This window comes from Epinephelus fuscoguttatus, linkage group LG19, assembly GCF_011397635.1.
Source record: "Epinephelus fuscoguttatus linkage group LG19, E.fuscoguttatus.final_Chr_v1".
NCBI lineage: Eukaryota > Metazoa > Chordata > Actinopteri > Perciformes > Serranidae > Epinephelus > Epinephelus fuscoguttatus.
The window spans coordinates 7,221,224-7,248,444 of NC_064770.1; the positions used below are offsets into that span (position 1 = coordinate 7,221,224).

The 27,221-nt window shown below is 40.8% G+C and overlaps 1 protein-coding gene across 1 annotated transcript; it reads right to left on the bottom strand.

Moving 5' to 3' along the window:
- Positions 1 to 219: 219 nt before the first annotated feature.
- On the bottom strand, positions 220 to 25,542 carry LOC125879400 (MAGUK p55 subfamily member 2-like). Its single transcript, XM_049561258.1, has 14 exons — positions 25,460 to 25,542; positions 16,835 to 16,883; positions 15,973 to 16,073; positions 13,740 to 13,895; positions 13,304 to 13,474; positions 12,897 to 13,004; positions 11,661 to 11,780; positions 11,356 to 11,487; positions 11,041 to 11,143; positions 6,482 to 6,550; positions 5,142 to 5,303; positions 4,726 to 4,928; positions 582 to 710; positions 220 to 408 (listed from the first exon to the last, which is right to left on the bottom strand). The coding sequence occupies exons 2-14, from the start codon at positions 16,863 to 16,865 to the stop codon at positions 232 to 234; spliced, it is 1,662 nt and encodes a 553-aa protein (XP_049417215.1). The 5' UTR covers positions 16,866 to 16,883; positions 25,460 to 25,542; the 3' UTR covers positions 220 to 231.
- Positions 25,543 to 27,221: the final 1,679 nt, after the last annotated feature.

The following is a 27,221-nucleotide window of genomic DNA, read 5'->3' on the forward strand; positions in this document are numbered from 1 at the left end:
ACAGTAAAATATGATCCTGTTTAAATAATGGGTGTCCTCTTCACACACTGTTAAGACAACATCCTGTAGCTTCTCTGCAAAACAGCTGCTTTAGCAAGAACAAAGGTTTCTGATGCTAAGCTACTGCTATGGTCACAATCAATATTCAATTTTAGGAAACTGAAAGAAGAACTTCCATTATTTACACAGTGGCGTAGTTTTCGTGCCTTTGAGCCCCCCCCCCGATTCTTTCTAGAAAACCCAGGTAACAGGAACCCACTGGGGGTTTTTAGAAACCGTTTCCAGGGCGGCCTTGACAGTGCGGTAGGTCTCGTCCAGGTTGTCGTTAATTATGCTGAGGTCAAAGTAATGATCGTAGGCCGCCTGGATTTTGGTACTCTCATCGCATGTCCTTTGCAGCTCTTCATCCTGAAAGGGAAAAAACGTGACTTGGTTAAGCATGTTCTTATTTGATTGTTATTGTACTCACAGGACTTCTTCTTTGAAATATTCCTAGTTTATATTGAGTTTTATGCTGCTTCTTTAGCTGCAGATGTTAGTTTTTTCCACATGTATATGAACACACCAAAAGTGTTTCTTACCGTCAGTGTCTTAGGAACCACCCCTGCCTCTACAGCTGAGTGGTTCATGGCCTTGAGCACCTCGAACTCTGGAGACTGAAGGAACACCACATAGGGCAAGAACTCTGAGGTCCTCAGTACCTTGAGAGACTGGAGCACAACATGAACACAAAAACAGATTAGATTTGGAGAAGGGTCTTTGAGAGTTCCAACAGCTGGAGATTCCTGGCTGGTGACACTGCATGACTAACTGCAGGGCCGGAATTCTGTGGGTATTCCCATCAATTCTGTTAAATTTAGCACTTTCAATTCAGGAAACTCCCACACACGTTTAGAGCAATGTCTAATCAATTTCCTTCATGGGGGAACAGACAAAAACTCTACTCACTACTCTGCAGAAAGGCATACTGGATTCTTACCCTTAACAGTGTTGAGCCCTTTGGCTTAAATGAAGAACTTAATTTGTGATTTCTTCAACATTTCTTTCCCTAAAGCAAAATTCCCCCAACATGACAACTGTGCAGGGGTGTATTTTTATATGGTCATTGCTGGCCCAAAAAACGGAGATGGTAACTGATGAAATGCTGAACTCAAGTTTTCAAAACAGGAGTCCACAAACCAATAGGTGACATCACAGCAGCTATGTCCATTATTTTTACAGTCTATGATTGTGGGTTGACTATGTATGTGTGTGCCTATTTGTCTTTGCTCGCTCTGACTCTGTGTTCCAGTCCTCTCTTCTCCCATGGAAGTTTTCAGCTAATGTTTGCACAACTGTGGAATGCGGGAGGGCTGGCACGAACATTTCGTCAGACAGACCAACTACTGCCCTGGACAACACACCTGGCCTGCTTTCTCTCCCTGTCTAGAAGGCTACGAGTCCCCTCTGCTGTTGCAGCTTCTCTTGCTAGCATATACAAACAATTTTCAATGATGCAGATTTGAGGGCATGCAAGCATGATGGACTCCTGGCCGAACCCTAATGGACGAGCGTAAGTGGCAGTGCCAGGGATGTCAGTGTTAACATTGTTAACCTCAGGCTCCTCAAACAGGTAACAGTAATATTGCTGAGGCACACCAGTGGTCCAAAGACATGTTTCAGGCTAAGTGGCTCACAATATATCTGTGACTTGAACTTCACACCGGTGAAATGAGTGGCTCGATTTGTAAGATGTACAGCGCTGCAACTTTTACCAGCCAGTGTTACAAAATGTCAGCTTTAAGTTGCTGCTCAGATGGCTTTTCTCATACAGCAGGGACAGGGAAAACATAGAGCATATAGAACAGAAAGAAAGAGAAAAAAATTACCCCCAGTCCCCCAAGCTATAAATTCTCCCTGTGTGAACCATTTAAAGAAGGAATTCCCAGGCAGTGCTTTGTACTTTCCTACATCAAATGATGTCAGATGGTCTTGAGCAGTCAAATGACACTTAACCCTATGGGTCTGAACGACACATAGTGCGTCCAAATTCACACCCGTTCTTCTATGTGGATTTTCTCCGCGACCGTGCGTCATAGCGAGAAGCCACGCATATCACATGAAACAGCAGAACTGTAGCTTTCCGACAAGGCCAACCACTTGTCAGTAATCCAATGTTTTCACAGCTGTGCTGTCATCCCATCACGCTATAAATCCAGATCAAGTGTCTACAAAATAAAAATCTGACGAATTTCTTTACAACCCATTATACAGATCTTGTTATCAGTCACTTCATATAGTGAGGAATACTGTATCTTACCACGTCTTAGGCTTGTGTGTGTTTCTCCCTGTTGATCCACATTTGTAGTCCGGCTTTCAAGATGCAAATATCTCCATATTGTCCAGTTGACACTCCATCAAACTTTGTATGACAAGACAAGCGCACTTCACCTTTGCACACCCAGACAACTGTAGCCTAATTATGCATGCTGACAGGGCCGTAGTCACCATATACATTGAGGGGGACACGTGCCCCCACACCAATGCCCAAAATGTCTCCCCAATGTATAACTGAAACTGAAAAACAAATATTATCTTGGAGGACATCATTGCACTTGGTTGACTATTTTTCTATGATCTTAGATGTAAATATTGCATGTTTCTTTCAGATAAAACACATTTTTGACTTGTGAATGAGTCAATGGAATTTCTTGCAATAATGAAAAAATACTGGCAATCATGCCCGCCTGGCACAAACCACATGTTATGGACAGCTGTGAGGTGACAGAATGTCCCACCATCATGGTTCTTATATTGCCAGATTCCGGAGAGTCTCCCCTCTTCATATATGGCAGAATATGTGTTCTTCCAACTTGCTATGGTGAGATACATGTAAAAATGTAAGAATTTGGTAACATGGATTTGTTTTTTCATTGATATAAAAATTAATATAAAATACAGGCACATAGAAGGACATGGAATGATGGCAAATCTGGTTAGCCCAGATTGTCCTGAAAAAAACAAGATATAGCATGTGTATGTAGCCTTTATAATGACTGTGATATGAGCTTAAAAGTAAAGGCAGTAAAAATACCCCAAAAAGGCCTAGGGCCCATAGGGTTAACTGACTGAATGTAGCTGATAAGTTACCAGGAGCAACTGGTTGCACTGGACAGTTATATGTATCTGTCTGTCACTATAATACAATGACAGGTGTTTCTAATGTTCAGTCCATTTACAGTGCATCTTTTGACCCTGTATCTACAACAAACCCTTTCTTGGGGCAGTCAGTGTATGTGAATTTACTTTATGGAACCACATGAGGGGAAGTACCATGAGAATTTTTTTTTAAAAAAAGAAAAAACGTATTCAAATAAGGTTCCTTCAAACTGCGTTGATCAGTATTTATATATTATTAAGGGATCACATGACTATTAGACTCACAAGTCAGTCTTCAGACGCTTTGCTTAACTAAGGACTGATGACTTTCTCCCTGATTTTGTGTTTAGATGGGCGGATACAATTTCAGAGTTTAAAAAAACTCCCTACGTTCCAGAACCAATACTAAATCCGCAGGGCGGTCCTTGGCTTGGTGAACTCTTGTGCTCGTAAACATAGTGTGACTAGAAACACGTGTAGCGGTACAAAATGGCTCAAGTCGCTGTAAGTCCTTCATTTCCACAATCTTATGGACTGAGCACACATTTGATAAAATGGAGTTAAATCTCTCGGCATCCATTTTCAAGCTCTCTGTGTGTTTGTTTCCTTGCGGACTAGAAAAGGGGGAGCGCACATTTCCGGGAGGGCGTGTCCTTTTCAAAAATGCAAGAGGCGTTGCTTTGTTGCTGGCCGTTTTCTCTGGTGTGTTAAATACACTTTAGAAAGGAGTGTCCCCAGACTATCAGAAGGCGGAGATCTCTGATTGTCTGGTGGCGGACTATTCTGAGCCCAGTGTTTTAGTGTTATGGCCCACCGCTTTACTGTTTTGGTTCACTCTCACCATTTTCATAGCCTCGTTTTGGTCCACAGCAGGCAACTGTTTTCAGTGGAAAAAAACTTTAAGACACCACTACACACTACCTGCCTAGCACCAAGCTGCCAACAGGTACAGTTAGAGACTATCTGGTGAACATCGTGGAGCATTTAGCAGCTTAAGAGACTGATATGTCCCTCAAGAGTTGGTAGAGACCCAAGAAGGAGTTAAAACAGAGTAAATAATGAATTCTAAGTACTATATCGTAGGCAACTGAAACTGCTTGAGTTTCTTGAAGATGTTTCACCTCTCATCCAAGAGGCTTCTTCAGTCCTAACTGACCGGAGGGAGTTTCAGGCTTTGAATCCTGTGTGGCTGTGAACCATTACAGAGTCGTTGAAGTCACATGTGAATCACTGACCCATGTGAGGGGGAGGGATCTCAGGACTGCATTGTAAGTGGGTGATAGGTGGTGTTGAGGCTGCAGGCCATCTCACGTTTACATTAGCAGCACTTGTGAGTTCTGCGCTTCATGCACCTGACCCCCTCTGTCAGATGGACTGAACTGTTTCACAATACTTGCAAGGGGTGGGACCACTGATCTGATAGAGCTGTGAAGGCAGTGGGAGTGTCAGTAGGTGTGTGGCAGCTACAGGGGCGGGGATGTATGAGTCTGGCTTTGTATGCATTTTAAATTATGTATGGGGAGTTTTAATGCTAAAACACAGTGTTAAGTTGCTTTCTAATGTGTTTGTGGTGGCATGTCTACATACCTGAGGGTTAGCATCCAGTATGCAGACGCGTCCTGCCTCCACCACCTCATGTATGGAGTCGATCTTGATTCCATACAGGTTGCCATCGTACTCTCCATGTTCAAGGTAGCGCCCGTTCTTGATATCAGTCTCCATCTTGCTGCGGCTGGTGAAGGCGTACATTCGATTCTCGCGATCTTCTTTTTTGGGCTTTCTGGAGGTGTCTAGACAGACACACCAACAAAGTCGTATCTATACACACATACATTTCACCCCCTTTTTTTGATTCCCCTTAGGAAGCTTTTGGTTTGTCAGAATAATTTTCTGTCAGGAACACGTAATATCTGTATCAACATGTTCCTGTTTACACAGAGATCTGGGGATTAAACCTTTATTGTGCCTAACAATAGATGATTTTAATATATCAAATCACATACATGGAATGGTGGTGCCAAAGAGTAAAGGATCCCTCAGTAGAAGTTTGTTCTTCAGTCTCCGCCGCCCCACACCTTGTGCACCAATTAAAATCAGAGTTTTCCTCTTGAAAGGCGGAACCTTGGCTACCTCTTCATAGAGCAATATCTCATGTCTGTCAAACTCTGAGAGAGGAAGATAGAGAGGAAGGATTTAAGGATGGAAAATAGAGGAGACGCAAAGACCAACAACAAAGATAAGTAGAAGAGTTGGAAAAAGAGAAGTGTCACTGTTTCACAGGGGGAAAAAAATCATTTGTGGGTTTTTTTTTTTTGAGAGGGATAAATAGAGTAAACACAAACAAATTAAAAACAGCTACAATGAGGTATAAAGAAGATAGCCTGAATACAGTGAGATACAATAGGACATTACATTTAAAAACTTGACATGAGTATAGGTTTGTTGATGAATTAACCAGGGGTTGGTAGTTCTCTTACAAGTAGGGATGTCAGTGGTTAACTGTTAATTGGTTAGGTGCCGAGATTACTGTTAATCGGTCATGCACATCAGTCTACAGGATCATTTTTGTACTCTTCAGTTTACTGCACTGTCCACCACCTGGGTGTGGTGGGAGCTGCTGTTAACAAGTTACGTCACTGATTTGGCAACTTCTGTTTGTAATGCCACCAAAACCCCACAAAACCCCTTTAGTATAGATAACTACTGTTAGCTCTGTTAGTGCCATTAACATTATCAGCATGGCTAGTGATACTAACATAGAAAACAGTACTAAAGGGATTCTGTGTCTGAAAATGAAGTCATTAACTCATCTGAGGGGACAGTATTGCTCACAGTAATGCTAAGTCAGTGGCCCTGCTGGCTAACTCCCACCAGACCTTGGCATTGCCCAGTGCAAAGCGGGCAGGGCTAACGTTAACTAACCAGTGGAGACTGGCAGGTGGGCAGTGAGCGCTATGTTTCTGCAGATTAACGCAAAACCAGCAGAAAATAAAATATAAGGCAACACATCAAAATTTCACCACCTCTAAATGGATAATGTTAGTGCTATGAAATGTAGTACTGAAGCTCTCTGGGTCAGTGGAGCACAGGACTACAAGGAAAGGCCTCTTGTACTTCATTTCACATTTTTAACCGATTACTTAATGGGTGGAAGGCTATCGTAAGCAAAGGATTCAGTCCATTTAAAAATTAAACAAAAACTTTACATGATGAAAATCAATAAAGTTTGCAAAACTTACAATCTTGTATTCTTTTTAAATGCACTCGTAACTATTTGTAAGGATATCATGTAACTACAGGGCCTGACAAATAATACCAAGTTTCACCGCACTGGCTTTGTTACCTGCATTTTTTGTGGTCACATACATCATTTTCTTCTTCTTCTTCCCTCCAACACCAGTACAAAGATTCCCTGTCACATGAATGGAGCATAGTGTTAGTTAAGCCACTGAGGTCAGACTTGCATTAGCAGATTGTCATCATTCATGCCTTCTAATCACTGGCTCATTCATCTGAGTTCTGTGCCAAACATTTCTCGGTCAGGAAAATTTGAAAACATGAGTTGTGTGGAATTCACTGGAACCCAACCAACTGAGTATCAATCTTCCCATCAATTATTTCGCTTAAAGGTTAGTGGTAAAAAATAGCATGAAGAATTGGAAAAACATGACTCTCACATCTTCTGCCTTTGATGTCATCCTCTACAGCCCATTATCATCTTGATATTCTTATAAGTCTACAGCTTCTTTAGACATCAGAGCAAGACACTGAGAGTTTGGGGAATTTTAACATTAAGACATTTCGATAAGCACTGAGTTTCTTAAATTTTTTCTGATCGGGATGCACTGATTTATTGGCTTAATCAAATAGTGTCCTTGCTGACTGCCATCAACCTATCAGTGAGTAAGATGGCATTCACTGATGGCAGTGGCTGTTGATTTTTCTGTTCTGTACCATCAATTTAGTTCAGGCTAAAAAGCAGGGCTCCAGACTAATAGCATCCCATCCTCCTGGTCACAACAGAAAATGTGTTTGGGATGAACAGAGATTTCTTCCAGGACACCTTTGGAACAAAAGAACGTAGTAAACTCACTATCAAGGCATCGGGGGGGACACCCTATTTGTTCCCTCATAATGCTACATTGTGAATAAGAGCTCCATGTTGAAATCAGCAAGAGAAGAGCTAGATAATGTTAGCTGTTAGCAGCCAGTGGCTGGAACTAACAGCTAACGGAGGTTGCATTGAGTTACATAATGACACGTTCAAACTCTATTTGGTAAAAATGAGTAGAGAATGAAGGTACATTATACTGTTCCCATTATGTATTCAAATGTATTCTTGTAAAATGCAGTGTTTTGGCAAGTAAAAGCTGTGGTTTGGAGGAGAAAATTCTCGATGCTTTAACAGCAATATAAAATAGATATTAAAGAGGGAATTAAATATTAAATGTATATTAACTAAAATAACCGCCTTGCTGTTGTATGGCTCTGCACATCAGTGAAGTTGCAGTTACAGTTTAAATCCATGTCTGTTCAGGCTTATTTGTAGCAATGGCAGTAGACAATGCTTCAAATTTGGATGTTTCTGCAAAGAAGCTATACATTTTAAAACATGGATGCTTCAAACACACAAGGTTCCCACACATTTTCATGAACTAAGGTCAGAGACTTTTCAAGGACCCATATTGTTTTTTCTTGCCCAACTAGCCCATAATTGTAATTTCAGCTAGCTGGCATACATGGAGGGAGAGATGGAACACACGGAAAAAATGTTGAGACATACATGATAGTAAGCAAATATCAAACATCAACTCTAACACTACAGGTTGAACTGAGGTTATTCACCAGAGACTACTTCAACAATTTCATTATTCACAAAAAATGACTTTTCTGAAACTTTCAGTGTTTTTTAGTAATTCCATGACTTTTCCAGGCCTGGAAAATGGGATTGTGAAATTTCAGGATTTTTCCAGGTTTTCCATTACCATGGGAACCCTGCACACATTTCCCCCCCAACAGCACAGAAGATCTATACAACCAGCACAATTTCAAGGTGGACACCAATTCAGTATCTGACCAAATGTCTCCCCTTTTGTTCCTGAGTTATAGCATTGAGTAATGGACAGAAGAAGTGTTTTTGCAGAACATTATGATGTCAGACTGACCTTTGACCTTTTGGACATAAAATGTCACTACTTCATAATTTTATTCTATTTCGCATTTGTACTAAAATGTTGTCATAATTAACATATAAATTCTTGAGTTATGGCCCAAAACATGTTTTGTAAGGTCACAGTGACCTTTGACCAACAAAATTCTCATGAGTTATTCATTAGTTCAAGTGAACGTTCGTGCCAAATTTGAAGAAATTCCCTCAAGTTGTTCCTGAGGTATCACGTTTACAAGAATGGGACAAACAAATATACGGACAACCCAAAAGCATCATGGCCCTCATGAATGTACAGCATAAGACTGGGTGTCTGTACATTTCCACACAAAGCTTGGCATTTATCAATGTGGACATGAGCGGAGGCTACAATCAAATCTCACGTCTCAGCTTGTGTATGCAAAATTGAGTCAGTGTGGACTTGCGGTGCAGCAGTAAATCTGGCTGAATTGGAAAATTGCAATTAGACTGTATTCTAAATGACATCTAAGTATTTGCAGCCACATAATAATCACTTAAAATGTGTAGTTGCCATATGGACGTGCGCCCTGGCTGTTGCCTAGCTCTGTGGGACTGGCTCCAGGCTGACCAAAGAATAAACACCGCTTGTGCACAGCTGTATCAGAAACCTCTCTTTTTTTAAAAGCACTAACAAACCTAAGCATTTTATATCATTTGCAATCAAAACATCATTAAAAATAAATAAATAAACCCTGCAACAATGTAATTTTTTAAGTACTAGTAACCTAGGTGATGAAATTGTCTCCTCTGCCACCTGTTATGCTTGAAGTAGAAGCAGCCCCAATACGTGCAGCCACATGCTCCTCGGTCTGGGTCAGTTAAGCTTTTACATGCATATTCTAACAATATCAATATTATGAAATGTATAGGCTGTATTATTAATATGTTTATTTATTATTAATATGTGGGCTACAGGTCAAAAATGACTCAGTTGCAACGTCAGTGATTCCATTTATAGCTTTGAGAAGTTTCTCTTCTTGGCCGTATTATGTCTCTCCATTTCATAAACTCTCATGATGAGGATATTTAAATGTTGGGAAGGGCAATGAAGGGCAAGATAAAGTTTAATGAATCCCATGCTTACCCTATCATTAGGTGATTTCTATGCTTAGAACTGTGCTTCTCTGTAAGATCGATTGATAAATGGGGGCCATTGCCTCCAGCCACGGCTATCGCCAGCACGGCGGCATAAAAAGGGTTGGTTGTCCTTATTCTCTGGATTATTTTTAAAGATATTTTTCATGTGTAAGACGGTTATGTTAAATATATGAATTTGTTATCATTCAAAGATAGTGTAATAAAAGACTGAATGACTTTAAAAAAGGTCAGTTATTTTTTATAATTAAGACTTTTTGGTTTCCCCTTTCACTGGTACTTGACAATTACAAGACATTTGTGTGCAGATATGGCATTTCACCACCAGATAGCTAGGGCTGTCAAAAGTATTGATACTCTGAAAAGTATTGATACTCAAACGCTGTATCCGGATACAATACTAATTTACAAAAGTATCGATACTAACAGTGCACGCCACCTCAGCGCCTGTCGGGTGCGTGCGACGGGTCCGACGGACACACGCTGTGCAGGCAGCGTCTGGCAGGCACAGAGCCCTCACTACAACCCAGCTTGTTGTCGTCGCTGTGCATGCATGCACACATTTCTGTTGCTGTAATATGGCCAGCACGGCTGCAGGAGGATCAGAGCAGCCAGTTTTGGTCAAAAATGTTAAAGGAAAAAGCGCTCTTTGGAAATATTTAGTGAAGTGAACACAGCACGCTGCAGATGGCGGGTACAGCCCCTTCCCTCACTAGCAGCTGAGCAGCTGGTGTCGCCACAATCAAACTAAAATATAACTTCTAACGTTAATGTGGGAGCTAAGCAGAAAACTTTATCAGTCATGCCCGTCTGTAACATTAATAGACAATGTTAGTTTAACAGGACAACACAATTATGTGTGTCTGAAAAGTTATGTTAACTGTCAAGTCACAGATTGAAGCTGAAAAAACGTTTGGTTTCTCCCATAACCCCTGGTACTCTGATCACATAGTGAGGTAGAAACAGGAGCATCCTGAGCCTAAACTACCAACTCTATTTGATCAGCAACGAAAATATGGTGCCAATTCACCAGAAGCACAGAAAATAAACAGGGCTGTAGATAAATACATTTGTATGGACAGATCTTGTTTCTGGTTGTTATTTATTTTGGGGGGATTTTTTGTTGTTATCATTGATGTTACTGTTCTGATCTTTATTTAAAAGATGACATGCCTCTTAATTTTTTGCTGCTGTATCGAAAATGGTATTGAGTATTGAATATTTTCCTGGGTATCGATATCGAGTTTGAAATTTTAGTATCGTGACAACCCTACAGATAGCAGTGTGAAACAGTAAAAGACTGAAGGTGGGAACAATGACACACAATGTAGAGTAGCTGTGGTATTACAGTGATAGAAGACACTTGCTAAATACACAGGCTACACCTTCAACTCTCAAGTAAACTGTATTTACCCTGCTTTCTACTTAAAGCTGTAAGGAGCTTTTCATATAGCCTATCACTCATGCATGAAATGAACTATTAAAAAGTTTCTTTATTCTGCCATCTGATTCCTAACATCATGCTGTTTATTTTTCTTACTTTATTTTTCATCATTCATGATAATTTTTTTATTGATCATAATCTTTTTTTGTTCTATTAAATCTTTCTTTCCAGTTACCTGCTGGTGCCAGTTCCACATCTCTCTTGACGAATGCTTTTCTCTTCTCCTCCAGCAACTGACTGGGGATCAGCCCTGCACTACCACCTTCCACATGACGAGCCTGTATAACACACACAACCGCACACACAGACACACAGACACACAGACACACACACACACACACACACACACACACGATATGCATTCATGACAAAAATTAATATTAATGGTCCTGTGGTTTTATGACATTGTAATCTGAAGATCTGAATTTGAACAGCTTTTGCCTGCTGTGGAATCAGCAGTGCACAAAAAAGTGAAACTTTTGTACTCCACCTGCCACCAGTTAATGTCATCCTGGTTGACTATCTGCAGGATGTCTCCTGTCTCAAACCTTAAGCCTGCCTCCTTACAGGGAATCAGGTTGTCGTTGGCTGGGTCGTAGCTATAGTGACACTTAAAGAACACCTAGAGAAACAGATACAGAAATATATGTCATTAGTGGTACATTTGATAACACATGCTATTTATTTTATATCATTTCTGGTCAGTATCATGATCCACAGTCACCAGCAACACTTGTGACTGGTAGTACAAACGTCTGTGTCTCCTCTGTGTGTGGTGCTGTTTATATCTGTCACCTGTCTTGGTGGTATGGCTTCATGGTAGCTGGGCAATATCTTCAAAACTACACTTCCACTGGCTGCTTGCAGCTCCTCCTGTAGCACCCTGGCATCCTGGCCCACCTCTCGTCCATTCACCTGCGAACACATTGGATAAAAAACAGTTTGTGAACTGACACAAATAACTAGGGATGTCCAAATAAAGCTTTATGAACCACTAATTTGTATTTGTTGACCCCACTACATGGCGCATTTGGCTAAGAGAGAAAGGCTCATGTAAAGGCAAATCCTGTGCTTTCAACCCTTTGTTGAACAGAGACTGCCATATCGTGGGCTCAGAAAATGAATATAATGGTTCATGAAGCTTCATTTGGTCATATTTATTAAAGATATAATATGCAGAAGTTTTACTATGAAACAATGTATAGACTCTTACAAAAGTAATCAATCTCAATCACCACCCACTCTTAGTGTGTGGCAGTGTAATTTTCTGCAGAGACTCTGTCCTTGGTCAGCATTCTTTTATTTTCCCCTTATTTTATGTGTTTGGGACATTTTTTGATGTGGATCCCCACAGCGCTAAGGTGAGGTTGGGGCTTTATTAAAAGGTAGTGACTGTTGGACTGTAAGCAGAGGGCCTCCGACAGACACAGTGCCATAAAACACAAATATAGTGAGGCAAAACGCCAAACGAGAGTAAATTTGGGGTTGGCTTTTACTTTTACTTTCGCTGGCAAATGTGTTTACAAACAGTAACCGACAATCCTGCATAGTATACCTTTAATAAATACATTAAAAGCACCTGTAATGGAAGAGTTTGGTGAGACAAAAACATTAAAAAGGAGGACCCAGAGCAGAACCTTGAATTACTCCACAGCTAAGATCAGAAAAGGACAAACATTTACAAATTTTTACCTTTTGATAGAGCCAGGCAATTTCTCCCTGTTTTTCCAAGCCATTTGTTCCCCTTTTCCAGGGCTTTTGTGCCAAGTTAAGCTAAGCTAACTGGCTGCTGGCAGTAGCTTCATATTTAGCATACAGATGTAGGAGCATCTAATATATGAATAAAGTAATTAAGCTTATTCTAACTATTTCTCTAAGAGGCACTTATTTGGGAACAGGTAGTGTTTCTTGAGGGGCCAAAACTTTTTCAAAGTTAAGGAATAAAAACTGGAATTTCGAGGCATTCTCACCATTAATCCAGACAATGGAAGGGGTCAGCAAAGGTCATGCCTATTTAATGGTCTACCTTACCTCTTTGATGATATCTCCAACATGCAGCAGTCCTTGCTGATCGATCATCCCTCCATGGAGGATGCGGGCTATTATCAGCTCACCACCCTCCACCTTGAACGTCACACCCTGAAACAGTAATAAACGCTATTGTTTCTATCATCAATAAATATGAGATCAGCATCTACAGTAGTAAGTAAACCCAAACTACACATGACCAACTGTTGTGTGTGTTTTACTAAAAGCACAACATTCAGGAATGACCAATTGGGGCTCACGTTTATTTATTCATTTATTTTTTAACAAAATCAATATTTTCACTGCATCTTTGAATTACTGATTAAATGCTTTTATAACAAACATGGGGAGTGCTTGGAGCAGAAAAGTGCAAACCAACATGGAATGAACTCAGCTTTAATGTTACGTACCAGGTGCTCCCCCGCCACTTTGCGTATGCCCACCATGCGAATTGCATCAGGTGGCAGGTGCAGGTTGTTCGTGTGGCTGTCCTCCTGCTCATGATCCACAAAATCACATGGGCTGGGGGGTGGGCTATCACATGCCTGGGATGCCACTGAATCATGAGTCTCCAGTAGAGACTGACAAACAAAAAAGGACAAAATTTAGTGTTAGACATTAAAACATCACATTATGTAACACTACTTGCTTTTTTAACTAACTGTGTGAAGAAAAAAGACTCAGATCTTTCCTGCATGCACAGGATTTACAAAATCCATCTTGTTATCAGATTCAGCAGAACAACCAAGATTAAGTTGTAGTTTCCTAATACAATCCACGTCAGAATCATTTTGACACTGGACTACATTTTTCACTGTTTTACATGTTTATGTGTGTGTTCTACACCTGGAAGTGTGGCTGTGTGAGAATGCGGGTGAGCTCAGCTGCAGTGTCAGAGTGATGTGTGAAGGGGTCCAGGTCTCTGAGGATCTCCTGCAGGAGCTCCACATTGTTCTCCCTCACTGGTGACGGACGTGGCTCCTTCAGGCTCTCCTCTTGCTCCTAACACACAACACATACACATAAAATTGGATACACTTAGACACAAAAACATGATAGACAGGTCCTCACAAGTACGCGCACATAAACACATCAGTGTTTCCCCTATATATAGACCTTTGTCACAGTATACATTCTGACTTGTCACAGTAGGAAAAGCACAGGTGAAACTCAAACCATTAACAATGGCTCAGGTCCATTAGTTTCACAGTGAGCTATTGCAGTAAGCCCACAAGCACAATACCAGGGCCTCCTCTATGCGGAATGCAGCTGTCATTGATGTTTTAAAATACACCTGTGCTTTCCCTACTATAGCATGTCAAAATGGCTGCTGTGAAAAAGGTCTACTGTGCAGGCCTAGCTGGCCACCAGGCCAACAGGAAACCCACCAGGGTTCCCACACATTTTCCATTTCAAAATTCAAAACTTTAATTCTAAACTTTAGAGACACAGATTTCCAGACCTCTCAAATGATTTTTATGTATTTTACATCTGAGTAGAAATAGCTACATGTTTATTATTGTGATGCCAATGTATGTAAACAATGTATGGGAGCGGCTGTAGATCAGAGGACGAGTGGGTTGTACACTAATCAGAGGATCGGCGGTCCGATCCCTGGCTCCTCCAATCCACATATCGAAGTATCCTTGGGCAAGATACTGAACCCCAAATTGCTCCCGATGGCTGTTCCACTGGTGTGTGATTGTGTGTGAATGGTTACTGAGTAGCAGGAAGCACCCTGAATGGTAGCCTCGGCCACCAGTGTGAGAATGTGTGTGTGAATGGGTGAATGTGACATGTAAAGTAAAGTGGTCTGAAGACTAAAAAGGCGCTATACAGGTACAGGTCCATCCATTTACCAAAGATATTGCAGCATGTTTCTTCAAACCAATTTGGTTGCAGATGTCTGGATTATCTTACAGTTGTAAGGCGCTTAGGGCAGAACCATTCTGCAGGCTGTGATGTACAGGCATAGAGCAGTTCTGTGTAGGAGTGTGTGTTCAGTCGCATACTTGTTGTCTTGTTTTCAATGACATCAAGCTTGCTCTGGCCAACACTCTCTCACACAGTGGTAAACATTCAGACTGCCTGCTCCAAACATTGAGAAAAAACCTCTGCTTGTATGATCAATTTATTTTTAGAGATTCTGAATTTTATATTTTAGAAAACAGAATAGGGGCAATAGTCTGGAAATATTTTTCCATACTTTTTCACACACAGAGCCAAGCTATGGCAGAGCACAGGAGAGACCGGTAAAGTGAACGTTATTTTCAGCTGATGACAACTTGTTATGTTATGTGCAACAAAAGCAGGTTCCACTGGCTTAAAGGGAAAAGTTGTTTGGAAAAACTTCATTTAAACTGTTTTTAGCCTTAATGTAGCCTGTAGCTCTAACTGCCTCTCTGTGGACCACGCTCACGTGTGTGCGCTTGCACAAGACTGCGAGACACGGGCACCGCCTTCATGTGTGTTCACGTGCTTTCGCTGGTCTTGCGCCCAAGTGCACACACGAGCTACACAGAAGCAGTCAGAGCTATAGGCTACAATGAGGCTAAAAACAGAGTTCAAATGAGGTTTTTCCAAACAACTTTTTATGTCGGGGCTTCAGGACACTTGGATCACTATGGACAAGCAGTATGGAGATATTCTGTGGTTTCAGTTAGGTGTTTTTTGGACGTTTTAATGCGGGGCGCCCAGCCTCCATTAGGTGGAGTTGTGCTGCTACCCCCTTTCCCCTGGGATCTCTGCAAGGGATGTGAGGACTCTAAAACTTCACCTGAGCCTCCCTCGGCATATGGGTGAGTAGATAATGGCTGAATTTTCATTTCTGGATGCACTATCCTTATAAGCTAATAATGGTGATTATCTAAAAACAGTAGTTGTCTATGACAGTTACAATTAATTTTATACTTTTGTAGGTGTTAAGATGACAATTTCATTAATATAATTATTAATAACAATATCACTAATAATACTGCTACTTATAATAATAATGCAGGGATAAAACTTGTGATTTAAACGTATGTTTAAATGTGTGTGTGTGTGTGTGTGTGTGTGTGTGTGTGTGTGTGTATCACACCAGAGGGCTCTCCATGATGCCTTTGAGGTAGATGAGGTCCAGGTCATTGGCCGTGGTGGAGCTGTTGGTGCTGTCGCTCATTGCGTCCAACACCTGGGGCACTATAATACACACGCACACGCATGCGCGCGCACACACACACACACACACACACACACACACACACACACACACACAGAAGAGGGACCAAGGGTCAATAAGGCAGAGAGACAAGGAAAATGAGACTGTCACAAATGGGACTCTGAGCTTTAGAGTTTTTCTGGCTGACCTGTAGGACTGCTTTAAATAAATGCTTAGTGTAGTATATAGCAGTATTAATCTGGTTGGCTTTATTTATACTCTCTGATGGAGGTGTTTGACCTCTGGTCAAAATAGGCTGAATTATCATCACAAGGGGTTGAAACTAAATTTACTTTCTTTTGGTAAAAAATAAATAAATAAATAAATATTTGCAATATTTTAGGCCATGGGTTAAAACTAATTAATTAAATCTAATAATACTAAATAATAGTTTATTTATGTCCTTGTACAAGCTGGAGTGTATTCTGTCCCTGGATACTTTTGAAACAGCAAAAAGAGAGATTATCCTGCTTTTACTGTGGTCAAATTATATTCAGTTTTAAGTATTAACATTCCCCTCAGTCATCTTCAAAGAGCTACATCTGCAGCTGCTATTACATGGGTAGTTTTCAACAGAAATCTTATTCTATTTCAGTGTCATTTAGGTGAAACATAAACTATATTATTCTTATACATGTTTTTCCCATTCCCTTTTGTAACTTGGTGTGAAGTCCGGGGTGTGAATCAAGAAAACAGTCAAATGGTGATATGAGTCAGTGAGGAGGAAGGTGTATGGTCTCACCAGGCTCTGTCCTGGTGGAGGCCACAGGCATGGTAGAGCTTCAGTCAATCTGAGAGAGAGGGAGAGAGTGGATGAAATAGTCCATCTTTTACAGTGAAGTTCTGAGTGACATTTTTAGTTTTAGCAGGTGATAGTTTTTCACACCACAGTGACCACATTAAGTCAAAACATTTTAGCCAGCATAGCTGTGAACATAACCCAACACTTTATGTCTTATTCACAAAATGTCTGTCAAGGAGCGCTTCCAGGACTCAAATTGTTTGCTTGAGGTGCTCTTTGGATGGGACAATCATATATAGCAAAACTCAGGAAACTCCAAGGCACTCTCTTTGGAAAAATTAAAAAGCCTTTATTGTTATGGCTTGGTCAGGTTTAAGGTTTAAAGTTTAAGATGACCAAGCCATAACAATAAAGGCTTTTTAATTTTTCCAAAGAGAGTGCCTTGGAGTTTCCTGAGTTTTACTTTATGTCTTAAGTTGAAATTAAAGGAATAGTTAATCATTTTGGGAAACACTTTTTTGCTTTCCTGCTGAGAGAGAGGAACCTTTCGATGAATTGTAAAGTTGGCCTTAAGCAACACTTCACCCTTATATTGCTTTAGTGCAGCTATAGTGACACTCAACAGTAAAAACTCCAGTAAAAAAAAAAAAACCTCCCATGAACTAAAAGACATTAAAAATACTTTTACTTTTTTTTTTTAAGACTAAAGTGTGACACCCTCTCACATCTAAAGACAATGTGAACTTTTAGTCACACTCTATAAGATTTCACAGGATCTTCGCATGGGGATCTTGCAGGGTCACTATCTGCAAGATGACAACTAGATTCCTTTTAAAATTATTTTCCATCCTGCTCCAGGTGGAAAATATTAACAATTCCTTGCATATTCCTTGCATAACTCTAGAGACACAAGATAAAGGGCTTCAGACACTGTTTTTGTCACCTCGGCATCGATATAGCAAGCTGTGCTATTTTAGTGGGAGGGGGCTGTGGGAATGAGAGGCGAACCACTTAAAAAGACTAAAAGATTTCTCACTAAAATTAGTGCTGGTTGGTGGATCAGTTTAAACACAGACTCTTGTTCATTCCACAATGCCACCAGTTTCCCCTTCTTTTTCACAGTACAAGGGAACCGAGATTTGGTCACCTTCTTGTGCCCCCTCTGGGGTTCCCTCCATGTCTACTGTCTACCAGTGCTGAATGATTTAGTGCTTCCTCTTTGTTGCTGGAGGGAGTGACTTTTAATTGTTGATAATGTTTACGTCATTGAGCTTCACTGTTTGCATGTCTGATTTGAGACAGCTCAGCTCAGAAGTTTTATGATCACCTTGGACCAAACAATCAAGATCAAGGGAGCGCACATTTTTTTGCAACAGTGAAATTGCTTCAAACGTTGTTTGGTGTAAGGCAGGCCTTAAAGGAGTATTTCACCGCTGGAAAGATAGCCTTTTGATAAAACTAGGATGTCCATGCAGTAGAAAGACACAAACATATTTGAAAGCGTTGCTACAGAATCAGAGAAAACAGAGAAAATAGAAGGACAAAACCTCTAACGACCAGAATGCACATCGCTGCACCAGTCAAATTAACACTCCCACTGGTGGGTGACATAATGCAAACTCGTCTGTTTGACACAATGGTGGGTGGCTGGCAGTGGTGTAGTGGTAATTGATGAGGTGGGTGTACAACAAGGTAGATAGCTAGGTTAACGATGAGGAAGTGGGCATACTCTCCTATGTATTACAATGGCTTTTTAGCTGATAGGTGGGTATACTGTAACTGGATAGAAAAAGAAGTGGGGATACCCCGTATACCTGTGTATACCCTCCACTACACCACTGGTGGCTGATAACAAACAATCTCATATTTCAGTTGAACTGTGAGCAAAAACTAATTTCTAAAAACAGTTGGGGTGAGAAAATAGACAACTCAGTAACAGAGTCTTGGTTAATATGTGATCAGCGCTGCCTAGTTTTACTGACTGTGTTTACAAGGTCTTTAGTATCCCGGTTTTGATTGGGTTTTTTAAGTATCCCGTTTTTGTGTTTGTGCATGTAAACACCATATCCCGAATTCAGAAACCGGGTTATGCCCTTTTCCCGGTTTCAAGAAACCCGGTTTTGCCCCCTGGAGTACTCCGATAGAAGCCGGGATACTGGAGCATATATACGCCTTATCCCGGTTTCATGAATGGTTCAACTACGTCACACAGCTGGCTGAAGGATGCCCTACTCATTCTGAAGTTTTCTCTCTACTCTGAATCTGTAAACTCCATGAGAATGATCCTATCCCACCAGTCACAGCTACGTATTTTCATCCACTGTTGCCTTGTACTGCATGGTGGCAGTGACAGCCGAATACTAGAGCTCGAGATTCTCTGCGCGCCCGGCCTAATAATGTCAAAATATTACTTACAGACTGATTTAACAGACGATCACTGGAAAGTCTGGGCGAGAGGCTTCCACAGAGGAGCGCCCAGTTTGCACCAGCTTTAAACACATTATTTACTTCACTCAAACTGCGTGTGGCTATTAGCGCTGGTGTTAGTGAATTAGACCTTGTTTATCAGTGAGAATCATTTGCATAGAAATGTCCAATTTTTTTTTACAATATTTATTCACAGCCCTTCACCACCTGGATCCTAAAATAAACACCTGTTTTATTACATAATCATGCTTCCGTGTTGCGCCATTCATTAAGATCCTATGTTTCTGTCATTCAAATAACAAGACTTGTGGTTTAATACTCTTAATTATAACAGCCAACTTATTGAAAAATGTCGGGTTTAAATCGGGCTCGGGTCCATAATTACAGTTAATTGGACGGGCCGGGCCGGTCCCGGACATAACGTGCACAACGTGCATAACGGGCTGGATTTTTTGGGCCCGATCTAAGCTCTACCAAATACCTATCAAAGTTGGTGACGTATTCAATATTTGTTGTCGCTCTCTCCTCCCATTGCTGAAGATGAAGTGGATGAGCCATAGCTGTAATGCAACGTGAGTGTTTACTAATGCTAAGCCCGCTAGAAGCCACAGAGGTGTCATTTTTGTCTTACTTCTAAATATAATAAATATATCACATTTCCCGCTCAATCTGTTGTAAACAAAAGACGTAAAAGATGTAACACACGCCTGCGCAGATAGGATGCAGTGATCAGAAAACGGGTTACTGGTATTTATCATGTATACAGGGATATGAATAACCGGGTTTCTCTGTGTTCCATGTAAACATCATATCCTGGATATGCTCAAAACCGGGATACTAAAGACCTTGTGAACACAGTCACTGTTTGATCTAAGTCAGCCTCTGTTTTCACTTTGCAGGAAACAGTAAGGCACCCTACACCTGTTCACAAACTCAGCACAGCATTAAAATGTTCCTTAAAATACTGTGAGATAGGTGAGATATAGGCAGTGTAGTAATATAAATTTTATATACTCTATCAGCTCTGCCTAGTTTTACCGTTTGGATTTTGGTCTGAGTTTGAGTCAGAAAGAGAGGTGGGTCTGTATCTTGATCTGCTTCTCTATACTCTTTGTGTCCGTGGTGACGGGCAATAAGAAATTATGAAAGTACAGCCTTTAGTTCAAGCAACAGCCTGAGAGCCAGCCAAACTCGCCAAACTCCGGTTTAACTGGGGGGTGAGGAGGGATATCTAGGTACTGGTTAGATAGAGGGAGGTTTACTACAGTTCATTTACACATACTACCCACATTGTTTTGATGAAGAGCCATTGAAAATTGGGGAAGTATACCCTTTTAAGCACGCGGCTGGAAGTTGAGGTCACATAAAAGCTGGATTAGGCCACATAGGAGCTCATTCCCTAAAAGCAGGCACAGGTTTGCTTACTGAGTGTCCTGAGTTGATTGACTGTTTGCACTTCGATTGAAGAGGTTCCCTTTGTCCTTTGAGTAAGTTTATTCTATTTCATGATATTTCAATTCATTTTTACTTTGTCATTGTAAAGTGTATCTAATCTGTCCAGCTAATTCTGACATTATGATCTGTCAAACTAGGGATGTACTGGTGTACTTATGTCAAGTAAAGTTGTAATTGATTTCTGAACTCATGAGAATTTGATAAAATTTACATGTATGTATACTTTGTTTCGATTGTCGAAAGGAAACCTCTCAACTCCTAACTACACCTTACTATGAAGAGAAAAGAGAATAAATGCTTTCCAGTGGAAACGGGTGACTGCTTCCCCATTTATGCTCAATATCGATTAAGTCAAGTCTCGTGCAGTCCTTTAAAACAAAGCAAGAGGTTTGTTCATAGAATTTAAAGAACTAGTTCAACCTCTTTAGAAATATGCTCTTTGCTGGTTGTCAGGTAAGGAGATCAACGCCACTCTCATTTTCGTACCGTAAATATGAAACTACAGCCAGCAGCAGTGTGCAAGTATGCATGTTTGATTTATTGCTCTACACCACCACGACATGGCACAACAAACACACACATACACGCATACTGCAGGCAGTGACGTCAGCAAGGGAGGGTCGAGCGCCAGCGGGGAGCGCCAGAGAGAGAGAGAGAGAGAGAGAGAGAGAAAGAAAAGCGAAGCGTGAATGAGACAGAGAGAAAAAGGGGAGGGGAATGTGGGCGTAACTAATCTATATATTGCTATGACAACAGACACAATACAATGGCAATTTGGGGAAAGAGAGGAAAACAAAGAGACACACATAATTTAACTATGGAAGAAATCTCTTCCAGCCTTAACACTATCTATCTATCTATCTATCTATCTATCTATCTATCTATCTATCTATCTATAAAGCTGCTGCTACAGCTCATGGCTGCCATGGAAACCTGTCCTCCTTCAGTTTTGCCTTCACACACTCCCATTGCTGTTTATGCTTGAGTAGGCATTACACAACACCTCAGGCAAAGGCAGGAGAGTGGTGGAGAAGATGATGTAAAAGAAAAAGAGGATGGAGGGATAACTGGATGTAAAACAAAATATCTGAAAAATGGGATATTATCACCCACTACTGTGTATCTTTTTCTCTTATCATATGCAAGTTGATGACAATATGTGAGGTAGGAAACGCTATATGACTAGGCAAACTCTAGGTACAAATTATTAAATTAGATTAGCTGTTCTTTTAATTTACAGATTAGGGAAACTAGTTTGTTTTTATGACCTCACACAAATCTTTAGGATTTCTGAACTGCAATTTCTTATTATTTACTGGCTGACACTTTTACATCTGTGATATGCTAAAATTGGTTAATACATATAATGTATTAAGGACTTTATCTTTCATTCAAACTTGTTGCAGGTTTAAAAATAAATACCACCTTAAATCACGTTCACATACAGACTCTGAAACTTTCATCAGTAATAGAGATAAAGCACAATGCGTCATACTCTGAAAACCACAACCACCGGAGTGGAAAACTATCAGCACTGCAATATACAACCAAATGCTGAAACACTAAAAATATTAGATATCAGCATGACAACAAATGTTTTTAGTGCCTCATGAACTAAAATAAAAGTTATACTGATAAACTCAATTTTGTCGGTCTGTCTCATTTTATGAAATCACCAGGTAAAATGATCATTTAAGCTATCATAGATCAAAACTAGGCATAACATAGCTTAGTTAGCTTTAGCCTCTCCAGCTTGTCTGCTCAAACTAGCTGCACGTAGGCACACCGAGTGTCAAGATCCCCATATCTTCCTGCTGATGCCTCACGTCTAATTGCTTCAGTCAGTTTTTTGGTTCTGCACCTGTTTAAAGCATTTAAAAAGTGGTTTGACCAAAAAAAAGTGAAGAAAATGTGGTGTAACCTATGAGACACCATGAGGTACCCATGAGGTAGAGGTGGACAGCAGGCCTGTGGGAAAAAGAAGTGAAAACCTATGGAGGCAACGTTTGCCCATTAAGGCGTATTTGCAATGACGATGGTTTCAGAGGAGTAAAATTGAAAACCAGCACACTATCAGTTCATGACTCAGGTGCCAAACGCAGGATATGTGCAGAGAGTGGTAATGATCAACATGGCATTAAATAGCTAAATCCCTGCAACAGAAAACGTCTCGTCAAACATTAAAAGGAGCGTGGAGGTTGCTAGCTCTGAAGTTGTTGTTTCACGCACAGTGCTAAAATGAAATGTGGAGAAATGTCTAGCAGACTACCTTCTTGTAGCTGCAGGGGCTTTGAAAATGGCAACAGGCAGGAAGTGGAAGGGGAGGAGAATTTTGTCTGAAATAGGTTGCCAATGGCAGGCTTATAGTAGCAGTATACATCCTGTGAGCTAGATTACTCTTTATGAGAAAATATCTTAGTCCTGTCTAATGGTTGGAACAATATCTGTTATTAAAAGATGTCACTCATGTTTGGAAAGTCCTTTGTTTAGATTCTGACTCTACAATCTACAGTAGCTTTAAATAGTACAGAGTAGCCGGGCAGCATGGTGGTGTGGTGGTTAGCACTCTCGCCTCACAGCAAGAGGGTTGCCGGTTCGATCCCGGGCGTGGGAGCCCTTCTGTGCGGAGTTTGCATGTTCTCCCCGTGTCAGCGTGGGTTCTCTCCGGGCACTCCGGCTTCCTCCCACAGTCCAAAGACATACAGATTGGGGACTAGGTTAATTGATAACTCTAAATTGTCCGTAGGTGTGAATGTGAGCGTGAATGGTTGTTTGTCTCTATGTGTCAGCCCTGCGATAGTCTGGCGACCTGTCCAGGGTGTACCCTGCCTCTCGCCCGATGTCAGCTGGGATAGGCTCCAGCCCCCCCGCGACCCTCAAGAGGATGAAGCGGTTAGATGAATGAAGAATCGAGTAGCCATCTCTGTTCCTGTATTGGTCATTCATAATCTGCTACGTAAAATGCGTTTTGAGCCACACAGTTTTTTCTCTAGAATACCTTACTATGAATAAGCACTGTGACAACTGATAAGCTCTCTCACAACCCAGATGTAAAACTTGAAAGGAATCTGTTTTATAAAGGGGAGCTATGCGGTTCTTTATTGCAAATGTTACGACTGATACAGTAAAACTGAATATATAACGGACTAGTAGGTCTGCATATTGTTTATTAATTTAATTATCGATATGGATTTATGTATGCGTATATACATGTATATACAGTATGTAGCATTTTTTTTGTTCTGTTAAAAGGTTTTTTTGGGAGATTCTCCTTGCTGTGAGAGTTAAAGTACAGAAGGATGCTGTATAGTTTAAAGCCCTCTGAGGCAAATTGTGGTTTGTGATACTGGGCTTTATTAATAAAATCTAACTGACTTACATCGGCTTGTTTTAACTCCAGTTTGATTTACACGATGAAATAAAGTTGTTGTTTTTTTTCTGTGGATCTCAGGAAGTGTTGCACTGACTAATAATTAATATACATATTAGTAGGAGAGCAATAGACGAGAGAAATTAGCTTGCTCAGCCACTGTTTCTTAAACAACAGCAAAAACAGTCAAACATACACTGATCTTACACTGCTGTGAACTCCATCTGCTACCCCCTCCTCCTCCTCTTGCTCCTCCTTCACTCATACCTTACTCCCTCCTCCTCCTATCTCCTCACTGTGTTTTCCACTTGTCTCCTTTTGTCATTCCCAACATCAACAACTCCCCTGCTGCCCCATCCTCTCCCTCGCCTCTCTTTCTCTTTAAGCTTTCCCTTGCTTATGCACCCCCTAATGTTCCCTCCTTCCTCTCCTCTCCTTCTCACTCCATCCTCCTGTCCATTATTCCCTTATTCATTTCCCCCTCCTCCCTCGGTCCCCCACCATCATCCATCTGCTTAACTGCTCCAATATGTAAAGAAACAAATCCTGCCAGGTGCACACACACACACACACACACACACACACACACACACTATTATAAATGAATGATGCTCTTGCAGTGTCTCATAAACATATATTGGTTTTAACTGTGTTGTCCTAAATATATTTAAACTATTTGTTTCAGCTACATGATTTAAGTTGCCTTTATTTGGACCTCCCCAATTTTCAGTGAGTTTAGCTTTTTTATCTTTATGCCGATATGGGTATAATCTAGACTGAGTAACGTTAAGGGTGTAATAGATTGGGTGTGTGTTTGTGTCTGAGTGGGTAGGGGTGTGAAGTGCGTGGTCACGGTTTTTTTGACGTCACCTGAAACCCATCGGCGCTGTTTGTGACTGTGTTTGATAGGCTCCTCTCTTTGTTAGACATTTTTTAAATGTAACCCTCTGTATCATTAGCATTAGACTAGCCCCCTGCTCATTCACATATACCGGTCCACACACACAATACGGTACGCACGCGCACGCAAAGGGGTCTTCTAATTAGTCTCAAGGGCCACATAAAACAAAGCATAATACACACACACACACACACACACACACACACACACACACACACAAAGGCTGCCCGAAAAACAAAATGCTAATTCAACACATTTAAGCTAACGTTATCCTAATAGGCTCCTATGCGCGTGCCATTACAAACGCGCAAACACGCACACATCTTTCTCAAAACAGTCCAGTGTAATAATAGCTTCTCTCTTCACGCGCCTCAGTGGGAAGAGAAAGAGTAAAAGCAGCACAATATGCTAAACAGCAGCTGTAATAGATGTGAATAAAGCCTCCATGTTGAATATCACGCCGTCCACCTACCTTTTATCACAATGAGACAAGCTTCCCGCTGTCTGTGATGTCGCGTGTGCTTCTTGTTGTCGTCTGGCTTCTTTTACCCGTCAAGGCAGATGGTGTCAAACGCAGCAGGAAAATGCATGACTTCCGAGTAAATTTCAGAATAAAACGCTTGCAGAAAGTATATGTTAAGTTTCAGTTCCAAAAACAATGTTGAATTATTATTGTTTAAGTAGAATGGACCTTTAAGAATTATTTGGTATGCTATGCTCTATGAAGTAGGCGAGAGTTTTACATGGTAACATTCAAACTTAATTTGCAGGTAGATTCGACATACTTCCGGTTTAATTCTCTACATCCATGGGATTTTGACACCTATCGATGCGGTACTAATATAGGAGTATTAAAGGGCCAGTGCATTGTTTTTGTTTGTTGTATTTTTTCTGCCTTTAAAAAAATACATTAAAAAATCTTAAAGATCCCATATTGTGCATATTTTTAGGTTCACACTTTTATTCTGAGTTTCTGCCAGAACATGTTTGAATGCTTTACTGTAAGCATTACCTGAATATACCTGTATTCATCCCAGAGTCATGCATGGGTCCAATTTTGAAAACCTGCACCCGCCCATATCTGTAAGGCTTAGTACCAGAACCAACCCATTACCCGCCATCATGCTCAAGTCAAAGCTGCACCTGCCCAATAAAAGTCCCATGACCCAACCCGCACCTGTGATTTAACACAAGTAGGCTACAGTCACACATATTGCAATAGTCTGGGTTCTCCATTCTCAAATTACAAATCCAGCAGGAGGGAAAGTCATTGGCTGCACTCGATGCTGGGGTGGCAAAAACATTACACGCCATCTTCCAGGTCAGGAAACATTTTAGCATGCTGCTTCCACCACCACAAAACCTCAAAAGGATCCTCATTGGGTGTCTTCAACTGAAGGCTGCCACCTCATCCTTGGACTGCAGAGTTTCAGCGCTGGAGTTCAAGGGGTCAAAGATTCAACTTGTGCCACTGACTTTCAAAATAACAGGAATTGTAGCTTGATAACAGTGATTTAGATGTGAAAATATTACACAAATACTGCACATCTTTTGCGTTTGTTTTATCCAGAAAAAAATTAAATAGGCTAATAAAAAATATAGGCCTTTTTCTGTTCTCACCTCTCACCTGCTGCCCACCCATGTGTAGTTCACTTTTACCCATGCCCATACCCATGAATTTATATATATATATATATATATACATATATATATATATACACATATTTTTTGTTATTACCCACTGCACACATTAAGCCACAGCTACCCAACTCAGTGCAGGACTCTCATTCATCCTCTAAAATGGTCCGTTGTAACACCTTTCTCTTTAAGCTCCCCATGACTGTCATATTGTTAGGCAACAGCTTGGGCCCATGTTTACTTCCTGTCAGCTGATGTCACTCACATACACTGCAAAACATTCAGAGAGAAAATACAAAGGGACCTTGCCTGAAGTTTGAAATGTCTATATAGTAGAACTGTGACATCACAACTTCAAAGAAGTACTGATGACTCATTCAAAGAAACAGTTTCTAAATAGGGACTGTGTGCATTTCTCTGATTGAGCACTTTGTTACTATCACAGTATAAAAGACAACATTGTACCTTTAAAGCAATTAGAGCTGAATCTGTGGCAGCTTTGGTATCACAGGTTGGACTGGAGGGAATGGTGGTGATGGGCTAATCACAACCCTGAAAGCTGAGTTTTAAAACAATAAGCTGACAAACCGAGATCC